The 12,660-nt window shown below is 41.1% G+C and overlaps 1 protein-coding gene across 1 annotated transcript in view; it reads right to left on the bottom strand.

Annotated features, from left to right (window-relative positions):
• Positions 1-10,975, bottom strand: part of LGI1 (leucine rich glioma inactivated 1) — a 36,866-nt gene extending 25,891 nt beyond the window's left edge. Inside the window, exons 1-2 of the mRNA XM_052660988.1 lie at positions 10,589-10,975; positions 10,113-10,184 (exon numbers count right to left, since the gene is read on the bottom strand). Coding sequence (XP_052516948.1) covers positions 10,113-10,184; positions 10,589-10,803 — 287 coding nt within the window. The 5' untranslated portion in view covers positions 10,804-10,975. The remainder of the gene's footprint in view (positions 1-10,112; positions 10,185-10,588) is intronic.
• Between the last annotated feature and the right edge of the window lie 1,685 nt (positions 10,976-12,660).

The following is a 12,660-nucleotide window of genomic DNA, read 5'->3' as shown; positions in this document are numbered from 1 at the left end:
CACAAGTGGTCTGCATCTTGTCTTACAGCTCAAAGCAGATTCTCTAGACTGTGGAGGGGGGATGCTTTAGGGGGCCTTCCCATACAATCCCTGCTCTGTACGGGCTACTCTGGATGAAGAAGAGTGAGCAGCCAGCCTCAGGCTATCGCTTAGAGATGGCATTGATTAGATACAAAATAGAGAATCTGGTTTCTAAGCTTGTAGCTGCCACTTTTATTACGTACGTGATACATCAAGCAGGTAAATCTATTTCTTCATCCATTAAAAGAGGAATGGTAATAACAAAAAGACTTCCTGGAAGATTCTGAGAATTATGTGAGATAATATATAAGAGCATCTCGTCAAAGAGTATCTCAGCAAACAGCCCAGACATAATATCAGAGCTGGAAGAGCTGTTAGATCTAGTGAAGAACATTAGTTACGCGGAGAGGGAAACTGAGGTCCAGTGAGACTGTCATCTGCCTAAGAGAACTGTTATGAGCCTCATCTAGGGAGTTAGGCAGCCATGGGCAGTGTGTGCAAGCACATTTTGTATACATATGTGTGCCTGATGTTTATATGTGCATTTACATGTAAATGAGAGAGCAAGATGGGCACGCTACAGTTGTTAGAGATTTGAGGGCACAGCTGGAAGGGCTGGCCAACTTTTTAGAACTGCCTCTGCTTAAATGATTCATACCTTCTAGTTGTTACTAACATTCTCCTTTATTCAAAAGAACAGGGCTGGTGGAATGATAATTAATAACAGGCTGATGATTCACTTCAGTTGAATGCACACATTCTAAGTGCATGTGCCACGTGAATAATTTTATATTTGAATATATTAAAATAGGCTCTTAAATAGGAAAGCATTAAAATGGGAGGCAACACATATGAGCACATTATGTTCTTTTTGACTCTCATCCTTGGAAAACATTTTCAGTGTAACTCAGAGAACCCTTAGGTAGCCCTCTTCTATCTGGATTGATGGAAAATAACTTTAATTTTGCTCCATGTAAATCTGAGAGGGGGGCAGCCTAGAGAGAGATGCGATTCAATTCTTCAGTTTACAGGTGAGGAAAGCAAGGACCACAAAGTGAGTGACTTACTCAAGGTCACAACTTTTAACAGCAGCAGGGCCAAATCTAAAGTGTAGATTTTAGATTTGCAAGGATTCCCTGGGGGTATATTCTTAGCCTGCACATTTGAGCATGGGTTTGATTTGAGCATAGACCTACCCCTCTGGTTTTATAGTTCATCACCTTTCCTGCCAGAAATAATCAAAAGTTTTCCTTTCTAGGAGTTGGCACAGCTAGTCACAGCCCACCCTCCCGATGCAGTTTATATATTTGGTCTGTATTTCCCTGCTTCTAAAACACAAAGAGGGGACTTCAATTTTTTTTTAAAGCCTATTATATGCCAAACCTCATCTTTATCAGATTGCTATCTAGGAACTCATTTAAATCCTCCAGTGAACACTATAATGCAGGCTTTATAGTCTCCATCTAAAATACAAAGAAACCCGAGGTGCGAGCGGTAAAGTACTTTGAAGCTTGTAACTGGCAGAGCTGGGATTCTGTGCTCAGTCATGATCTTCCCCTGACTGGTAATGGTCAGGGCAAGGCTTTGCTTCCTCTTTTTAGTCCCAGCAAATCCCAGATCTGCCACAATCTAGGTTAGCCTTGCCTTGTAGTTCCCAGAGTGCGGGGAACACAAGGCCTTCATGAGATTGGGAGGTTTTACATGAACGACAAGAGAGGAAAAAATCAAACAAATTCATGTAAATTGGGTAAGTGAAGTTAACTGAGGTTCCTAATTACAGGAATCTTCCTATCCGTAAGTAAACTGAGACTCTTCAAAAGGGATTTAAATACACAGTATCCCTATCTTATTGATAATGTGACCCTTTTATTGTTGAGTTTAACTACAATGAATATACCCAGGAAAATGCTGGATTGGCCATCTGAGAAATAGCTTGAGGCAGCCCTCTTAAAACAAAAATAGTGAGAGCATAAATTCAAGTTTAGGGGGCTTTTTCCTGTTGAACGGGCTGCAAGTGATAATGCAGTTACTCTGAAGGATGAAACATCCACTGGGAGGTCCCCAAAGAAGCCGTATGTGCCACACACGCTGCTTGATCAGGTGGAGAGCTTGGCAGTGAGGCACATTCAAAGATAATCACACTCAATGAATCCGCACTAACAAAGCTGTCTGAGTCACTCCTTATATGGAGACAGATGGTTTAATGTATCCTTTAAGATGACATTCTTTCTACCTGCCTAAGCTCTGCTAGCAAGCCTCTCGAGAGCAAGGTAAGGTATTCATAATTAAGCTAATAAATAAAATGAACACCAAAAGTGCAGATTCCCAGTATCCTATGGGAGGTTAAGAAAAGGAAAACAACAAAAAGAGATTCCAAAGGTTTTCTAAGCCAAGGTGCATTGGGAGTAGCCAAGCATGAATAGAATGGGCAGTTTCCCAAATTTTTTGAGCACAGAACTTTTTTTTTTTTCGGGACACGTGTTCCACAGGACACAAAATGAGAAAACATTGGTCTAAGGTATAACTTTAAAGTATATAAGTTCTTTGTCATTTGCCCTTTTCTGTGTCTCTCTCCCTCTCTTTCTTAAAGCTGGGAAACTAGAGCCTACACATACCAATGAGAGCTGAATCCTAGGGATACTCAATGTTATTGCCAGCAACGCTGCCACCCTTTCAAAGGGCTTTTGAAACTCTTTTTCAGTGATTGTCTCCAGGGATCAGGACACAGTCCTCCGAATATCCTCATTAACGGCAAAGGTTGACCCTCTGAGAGGGGGTTTGATTTAGGGAACAAAACTGTGCAAAGTTAAGCCCAGCTATTCATGTTCAAGAGGAAGTAGACAGATGTAGTTAAAAGTGAGGATGTGGGTTTAAACTCCGACTTTACCTCTTATGAGGGGTGTGACATCACAGAGGTTACCTAACTTCTAGGACTCAGTGCTTCATCTGCAAAATGGACATAATCATACTTCCTCACAGGGTTACTGTGATAATGAATAAAAAATGAGACAGATAAAGTGCTTACCACCAAGCAATACAAGTGACAAATGTCCCCTAACAAAGCTTTGCCTGGTTTTATTGTATGACTTGCAAACTAGCAATGAAGACAATTCTCAAATATCTAGAAATGTTTGGCTATAGAAGCAAAGTTAGGAAGAATCTCTGATCTCCTGTAAGGAATTCTCTGAAAGTCAAGAGTTTTTTGTATATATAAATTCTACTCTGTTTATTTTTTAAAGGCTCGGGTTTTTTTGTTTTTGTTTTTTTTTTAGGATTTTCTTTCATGTGGACCATTTTTAACATCTTTACTGAATTTGTTACAATTTGCTTCTGTTTTATGTTTTGGTTTTATCCCATAAGATGCATGTGGGATCTTAGCTCCCCCACCAGGGGTAGAACCTGCACCCCCTGCATTGGAAGGTGAAGTCTTAACCACTGGACTGCCAAGGAAGTCCCCCATAAAGGCTCATTGCTTTTTAATCACATTTTACACAGGTCATCTTGCCATTTAAATGGCCTCAACAATTCCTTTCCAGTCCTTGCGCTATAGGAGGGATATTGAAACACTGTTTTATCATCAGCCACTATGGGAGGTCCTGATAAAGTCCCAGTGGACCTGCTTGGGAAATTGGGAACCACATTATTATTCTACTAATAATTTTATAATAGCCAATTTCATAATGTGAGGCTCTTTCATTGAACAATCTAATTTACTGGTTTGTTAGAACTGATACAATAAATTTCATCCATTTCCTTAACAAGGTCATTTTCTGTATTATATTAAAGTACCCTGTTTGTAGAACAGAATATAATAGCATGTTTAAGCAGAAAGAAACGTAAGTTAATTGAACATGAAGATCTCAAAAATGCAAGTTATGTGTGTTTTGTTTGGTCTTTATTCTGTTCAATAATCTGCCTCCAGATTTCTGCCTTCTTCTGAAAATTAAAAAAAAATATGACTCATCTTCATGTAGCACATTCTCATCAGCAATCATCAGTTGGAGCTGAAGATCAATTTTTAGATAAGACATGTCTTCTCTGGTTTACCCCAGTCACTACCACACCCTATTGTCTTATACTCAACTGTTTCTTTCATTTACCTTATCATCCCAGCCCCCATTGGGCATTTGAGTTTGAGAACCATGTTTTAATCTATCTCTGGTATTTTATACATATAAATCTGAAATCCAGGGATACTTGGTCAAACAGTCCATTACTGTCTGAACTGTATTTCAAAACCATGTCTCCTGATCTCTACTTCAGGTTTCTCTCCATTTTATCACAGAACTACTCATCCTAAGACTGGCCAGTGTTAATTATTTTTAATAAAACCTGACATGTTTACAAAATATGGTGCCAGTTGTTTTTTTTTCATGAGTGAGAGGATTCTGCTTCCTCTTTCCCCTCTCATTCTCAGAAAGGTAAATAGTTCACCTTTCTTGTGAGAAGTATTTGAAGAAAGATTTTTTAGCAAGTTCTGATGCAGACTTAGTGTAGAACAATGAAACTTTAAAGCTAGCATTGTAGGCAAACCCAGCCTATACAATCAGATGCTAATCTGATGTTATGGTCATTCAAATTAAAGTGATTTTCAGAACAAATAATAAAAGCTAATGTTTATTGAGTTATAGGAACTGTTCCGAGTGCTTTACATGTATTATTTCATTTAATCCTGACTATAACCCTGTATAACAGGTACTATAATTATTGCTCACTTTGTATTAATAGATGCAGGTAATGTAGCCTCTATCAGCCATAAGCCCAACAGTGGGCAAGAGTCAACATCATCACCAATCAACTGAGTACCATTTTGAACAAAATGAGAGAGCTTATCAAGACTACTTTATCATACCTTTGAATACAGGCAAGATAGAATTTACCTTTTCAGGGCTCACCTCCAACTTGGAGCTGCCATGTCAAAGCAGGGAGGGAGAGCTGTCACTCACTCATCTGTGTGTCTCCCACAAAGCCCAGTGCTGTGCCTGCTGCACAGTAGAATCCCAAAAAGGTTTTGCTGAAATGGGAGGCCTCTGCTTTCATTTTGTCACTGCTTGCAGCTATACAATGAATAAACACTTGTTTTAGCTAAGCCACTGTAAATAAAAAGGAAACTATCTTTGTGTTCACAAATTTGGTTTCCATCTTAATAATGCTTAATCAGCATCTTTCTTTGGATGTCCTGTCAGACCAGATAAAGGGGGAGTTTGACCTTTCACAGGAGAGAGGCTAGTCCAACCTGAGAGACACCCAGGGTGGCAAATAAGAGTCTGTGCTTGTCAAAGACCTAGAGGAAATCAGAGGGAGACAAAAGGGATCCAGGCAGTGGGTCTAAAGAAAGATTCTGGATGATTTGTCTTTTAAGTTCTGGTACACTGGAAACATCTGTTGAAGAAGTTTGACATCATAAGATCATGAGCAAGTGCCTCTTCATACTTTTTTTTTGGTTCAGCCCACATTCCAGACCTCCACACTATCGGCTCGCGTGAAATCTGATCACGTATATCAAACAAAAGGAAGTGTGAACATGACTGAAACTACTGATAGGAAGACAGAAGTCTCTAGTATAAAATCTATGAAAATATGACTTGAATTCAATAAATATGTAATAAGCAAAGTCTTAATCTAAGCTTATAACATCCTTTCTAGGACTATGGCTATTGAGAACCCTCTGTTAGAGACAAGGGCAGATACAAATAGCTCTAAAAATGATGGGAAGAATTAGAAACATCAGAAAGTCTATAGAACTTGAGAAAATAGAGGTCAAGGAATGAGGTACTTCAGGCTGGCATGGATGGAGCTTGTGATGAGTGTGTGTGTGTGTGCACATGTGTATATGTGCTATTGATACTGTGAGAGATGACCCTAGACAAATAGCCAAATTCTATTAATACTAACTCAGATGTTAGACGTTTCTCTGTTTCTAGGGAGCCATTAAAGGCTTCCAAGCATGAGGGTATCAGGATGAGATATGCACTTCAGGAAGGTAATGCTAATGGAGGTGGGGAGGAATGGGGTCCAGAAGCAGAGGGACCAGTGTGACACTGTCTGTGGAGAGTGACTGCAGCCTCAGTTAGGATGATGGTCCTGGGGTCAAGAAGAGATGGCAGATTCTTATGCGGTTTGATGGGGGGCTTTTCCTGTTGAAAGTGGACCTAAAGAGGTAACGCCTAACTTTCCTGGTTGAATAATTGAGAGGATGAAATACACTTTCAGAGAAAACATTTGTTATACAGGGCTGTGTGCACAGTCACAACAATTCAGTAAGAAGTTAAAAATCAGAGCTATGGGTCACTGGTCAGATTATAGACAAAACAGCCCAGATGATTGAAATTTTTACTTCTTGGTCCATTGTAGGCCATCACCTGGGCACAAACCAAAACATACTCATCCACAAGCACTAATTCCTCTAGAAGCTGATAGGTTTGGCTTGAGTAATCGTGAAGGTCATGAAATGTTTCTTAACACTTGTCATGTAAAGAGGAATAGATAAAGAGGCCAATCACTGTGAAGGTGATATAGGCTATGGACATTTTTCCCTGGACAAATAATATTTTTAAGAACTAACTGATAAAATTATACTAAGGATGGATGTATTATTTGTCTCGTTCATGCTGTTTACTTCTAGGTTTTTTTGTTTTGGGTTTCTTATGAACTATATATTTATGTGTTGATTAATAAAAGAAATGATTATATCCTCCCCACCACCACCACCTACCAAGGGATCAGTTCTATTGCTTCAAACAAGATCAGACGTCATTGGAATAAATAGAAAATTTTCCAGCTACCTTGAATTCTTATATAAAGATTTTGTGTGTGTGCATATTAACCGAACCCTGTTACTCCCTGCAAATATAACTCTCTGAAGAGTTATATTAGATAGCTTTAGTTTATTAAAAATTTTATGAACAAATGGCAATGTGTTCACATTTTATACTTTTAAATTTGAATTTTACTTCTGTAATGAGCCCATATCATTGGGGATTTTAGTCTGTGGTTGAGAAGAACAGGGCTGTCCAGTGTGAAAACACATTTCTGTAAATTCCATTCACTACAAGTACCACTCCCTCTCACTGAAAGCAAACTAGAATGAATAATCATTCCCATTGGTTAAGTTTCACAGCAGGCCTATGGAAAACATGAATGAAATTACATTTGCTGGGGAAAGATTTTTTTGTTTTTGCTGTTGTTTAAAACCATAGGTGTTTTTAAAAATAGGCTCATATAATTAATCTGATGAAATTTCATTGGATAATTTTATTCTTTCTCTCCTCTCTACAGAGTGTGGGCTTTTGTTTTTCTTGTTCTCTGACACACACTGCCAGCCACGGCCTACCAGGATCTTCTCCCCCAGAACGTGTAACTTAAGCAGGCATTGCGTCTGTTTCCCTCAGTACCCCAGGCTGACATTTCACAAAGTACTTTTCATCATGACTTCTGCAGAAGGTCTGAAAAAGCATTTGGGGCCATAATGAAATTATCAGATTTTTAGGGTGGGTGATGGGAATGGGTCTTTTATTTTTCTTTTTCCTCAACTGAGCAAGAAACCAACTGCCTTTGGACATCAACGGAGCAGAACTGATTCAGAAGTTTCTCTCTTCACAAACTATGACAGGTCTGTTTGTTAATCTGCGGTCACAAATGCTATTAGAATCCATTGCAAACCCCAAGCAATGGCTGTTGGTATCCAGGTCTGGTCTGATGGCAAAGGTCATGCAAAGGCAAATCAGACCCCTGGGTCTCCATGTTCCAGTGGGGAGTTTTCAGGGCACTGGATGGCCCCGTCCCACAGAAGAACTCTTTATGTCTATGAACCATGCATTCCCACCACTGTTATGATTATGGCATTATTCATACTTGGAGCCTTTTCATTTATTTCCTCCTCAGTGGAAATGCACTTATTAGACCCTTTCCCAAGGACATTGAACAGGAAGAATGGGGAGCAAAATCTTTAGGAAACAGAATCCTAGAGATTAGAGACAAACTTTGACCCCTGCCATGTTGAGTTTAGCCAATGTGAGTTAAGTAAGGACATCCAGGGCAAAAATTACTCGCCCTTTTGTTATTTCTGAAACCTGAACTGCTTTTAGAAATAAGGGTTGGAATGTTCCATAGGAACTCGGAGCATGGAACGCAGGGGCATGGCACACACACTCGGTGCGGGCTATTTAAAAACCAGTTCCTTGGCTTCCCTCTGTGATTCTAAATACGTGTAATCACATTACCCTGCAGCAGCCGGTAACTATTTCTATAACACTGTCCAGCATCTGTGCTTGCTGAGGCTGGGTCCACCCAATGGAAACAAAGTGGAGAGACGCTAACTGATGAGGTTGATCAATCCAGGTGTTCTGTGTCACAACAAACAACCGTTCAATGTTGTTAGTAGCGTGTGTCAAATGACACTTCTTGAACTGATCTATTTAATTATCCTGGGGAGAGAGAAGTGCCTTAGCCCATCAAAAGGATGCTTTTAAAATGAGCCATTTATGTATTTGACAAATAATAACATAGTCACAATTGATCACTTTCTCACATACAACCAATTCCTATCCTATGAAAGGATCCCAGCATTGACGACTTTGCCTCTTTTTTGAATTTGTTTGATGTACTAAACAAACTAATTTGTTCATTGCCCTAATCAACTATTAGCTGTCAGTCAAACAGATAATCACTTAGGAAATATTCTACTCAATGGGTAATCATTCAAAGACATTAGCTAGAAGAAGGACATTAGTCAACATTATTACATAATGTCAAAACACTTGATCAGGTTTGCAAAATGGAATAGTCAAATCAGTTTGGGGATTTCATATAGACAAAGCAATAGATTGCGTGATTTTTCTCGCTTTTTTAGCTTCATGTAAAAAGTTAAAACCCTACCATTTATAAAATGTGTAACCACTTGTCATATCCTACGCCAAGTATTTTGTCTACTTAAATCTCATTTATTTCTGATGACAACCTTTCAGTGTCATCACCTCCATTTTACAGATGAGAAGACTGAGGCTCAGAGAGATTTAGTCATTTGCACACGATTACATGTCTAGCTTCTAGGGAGTGGTGGAGTGAGATTTACATACAGGTCTCTCTCATTTCAAATCCATGCTATTTGCTTCTCTGTATGTAAAACTTCAAATAGCCAAAATGGCCAAGTAAGGTAAGAAAACAAAAACCCTAAAACAAACAAGCAAAAAAACTTGAGTCCTGGATCATGCAGTTAAGATAACCACAACTCAGTTGATGGACAATTGGCTGATTGCCCCCCCGGAACCGGTAATGACAAGCCATTCTGTGGCCTGACACCTGAGCACCAGGGGACCTCTTGTCCCCTGTGCAGTCCTGCTCTGAGAACTAGCACTCCAACTGCCAAACATTACATATGAGAACAAGTTATCCGTGTTACATTATGCCTGTGGAAAGATCTGATTTCTTAGTCAAATATTATTTTTTGACTCTTTTCAGACATAGATTGAATATGTGGTTCCCTCATGGCTATCTCAAAACACACAGCAAAGACTAACCCTTTGCACTATCCTATATTAATATTTTCTTTCCCTTCTTATAAGGAGACGAGTTATAAATCAGGTGAGATTAGAAAGCAGTCACTCAAGAATGAATATTTTAAGGAATTACCTAGAAAGAACTGAGATTTTTCTTCCCCACATGGTAAATCATACAGAGTAGCAGCCTGCCCCAGGTCCCCCAGGACAACATCTTGAGCGCATATGTTATGCTGGGTTCTGTATTGACTAATTTGGAAACTCCAGGGTAAAATAACCAAAGTTCCCAAGTCAAAAATGAAAGTAAAAGGGGAGAATGAAGTGAGGATCACTGTTACAACATTCCAACAACTTCACAAATAGCCATGAAAGTAGCCGGCATTACAGGTTAGCAAATTTACCATTGCAAGCATCAACCTGCACTGTTGGCATCAGGTCGCAAACAAGCCCATCTCCCTCTCACGTTACTGATAATTCTTTTCCTCTCCAGAAATATAATTACATTTGACAAAATTAATATTGAGATCATTTTACTAGAGGGCTTATCTAAATATATGCTATATTAAAAATAGTCATGATATAAATATTTCTCACAAGAGCTGCAGCGATGGTGTGAATAAAAAACTCCCTTCGGAGATTTCAGTAAAACCAGATCTCACAAAGGATCTGAAAGAAAACAAAACAACAAACAGACACACACAAAGAGACACACACACACACACAGAACACAGAACAAACCTTATGTTAATCCGGTTTAGCAAAACAGTCACTATTTGACACTATTTCATGAAGTATGATACTGTGCCTTGCCAGCTAAAGTAGGAGGCATGAATCTGCTGCAGGTTTCTCATAATAATGTTCGGGGAGTGGAAGATATCTAAGCATGTTCTGTAGCAGCTAATAAGAATCAAAATTTCTAAATGCAGCAGAATGTTAGCTCTGTCAAACAGCCAGGCGTGCAAGAGGAATCTCTCTCCCCATGCCCTTTTACCAATACATACAAAGACCCAAATACATCGGCTGGAATTTTTAAATCGTAAATTAGATATCAAAATGCTTACGGGCCTTACAATGAGATAACGTCAGGAGGAACGGTGCGTGGAATGGATCTGGCATTCTCACATAAGGCATTATCTTTGGTACAAGTACACACGGCAGGGCATTTTGGCTTTGCTGGTTTCTTCCCCTCAGTCAGCAGAAGCGCAGATAAGAGACATAGGCAATAAGCAATTCTTTTCAGGGGGATGCAGGCATTTCCCATCCTTTGGCTTCTCTCTGATTCCATGCAGTCGAAAAAATATCCCCAAACATGAACAGGGCTTCTGGAATTCAGATGGTGATTGTCTTGCTCTAAGATCAGGTCACATAAGAGTCCACCCTTTTCCTCTGCCTCTGTCTCTCTGCTTTTCAAAACAGGGACCTGCAGCTGATTCGTGAGCCGCTCCTGGCTCCAGCGAGGCACTGCTGGGGAAGAGACCTGTGAGGTGCTGCGAGATGGGAGGGACCCAACGGCTGGAGGAGAGAGCAGACTTGCATCACCACGAAAACACAGAGCACAGACCAGCCTTCGAAGGCAAAGCGAAGTGATGTAACAGAGAATAAACAGCTTTCTGCTTGCACCGGGAGGCCCTTTAATTGTTACCAAAAATAGGACAGCATTATGTCTTATTAGTGGGTGGGTGGGCGGGTGGGTGGGAGCAGTCATCTTGCCTGGGATCTCAGCAGTCTCGGAAACCTCTGGGAATTTGCTTTTCCGTGTGGCAAACAACCTAGTAAGAAAAACCAGCTTCGGAGCCAGCCCTGGCTGGAAAAATGAAGTGAAATGAAACTCTCCCTCCGCAACCTTTGGCTAAAAACCTTGGTATTTCTTGCTGAGTCCACCTGACTGATGCCATCGCTGAAAGACAAACAACACATGCAGAATGTGACTTTCAGGGAATGAATGTGAGTAAATACTTTTCTGACACTTCACTGTCATAAATTATTGATTTTCATATCCACCCTCCCCCTTGTGTGAGCCGTTCCCTCCTCCCGTGTAAAGGAGGGAGACGGAAGCACTGACTGCCTCTGTGTCTAACACCCCCTGCTCACCTCTCACACTCCCCCTTCTTCAGCACTAGAACCAGAAGCCTGGAAGGAAGTCCCTGCCAGCAGGAGGCAGCCGACTTGGGCTTCCAGGGCTCTGGAAAAGGTCTGGCTGAGCCTGAGAGGCTGAGACAGGGTGGGGAAAATGCCAGCCTACGAGCCAAAGACCCGGCTTTTGAGGGTCCAGTTCCGCTGTGAACTAGCTGATGGTGTCTTTGGATCTGTACAATGGGCGTGACAATACAGATGTTCCATATATTTTACAAACATTAAATCCAAATGATAGGATGCCACTGTCCCACGTGATGAGGAAGAGGATGCACCCTTGGAGAAGGAAATTCATTTAAACAAGAGCCCAGGCTCTGGGGCAGGGAGGTATTATCTATGTGCCCGGGGAGGCACTTAGGATAAGGAATAGATGCTTGGGCCTCTTTCCAAGTGGTGGGCAACCATCCCTTAAGCTGGCATAGCTGGCCAGGGATGTCGGTCCACTGTCCTTTTTCTCTCAGCTTTTCAGACTGAAAGGAGTACACGGACTGTGTAAGCCATGGTGCAAACATGACCTAAACTCATCCTACACAGAGCTTGAGTCACTGACAATCCCCCCTTTCCTTATCATAGAGAGCACAAACCCCTCATTTACTTCTCTGTGAGCTCCGTGAAGGGAGGGCGGTGGCAGTCATGGTCATTCCCCCATTTGATTGCTGTCTGTTTACCCAGAAGCCTGCAGGCTCCATGAAGGGAGAGATTCAGGCGGGAATCCAGTGCCTGGACAGCACTGTGCACACCATGTACAACCAGCGTGCCCTCCCGAACAGCCAGAGCACGGAGGCTCCTCAAGGTCGAGACACACTCATCCCAGGAAATTCCAAACGGCTCCTCAGAGTTATCATGAAGGCGGTCAGGGACAATTCCTGAGGCAATGATAGAGCTGACTTGCAAGGTAAGGGGCATGATGGAGAGGGTTGGCGGGAGCATCCCAGGTGAGCAGACAGCATCTGCGAAGGCCTGGCCACCACCCAGAGGACTGAGGGTGCCTCTGTAGAGTTCTAGGCAG

This window comes from Budorcas taxicolor, chromosome 23, assembly GCF_023091745.1.
Source record: "Budorcas taxicolor isolate Tak-1 chromosome 23, Takin1.1, whole genome shotgun sequence".
Taxonomy (NCBI): domain Eukaryota; kingdom Metazoa; phylum Chordata; class Mammalia; order Artiodactyla; family Bovidae; genus Budorcas; species Budorcas taxicolor.
This window is presented reverse-complemented; position numbering and strand designations above follow the sequence as displayed.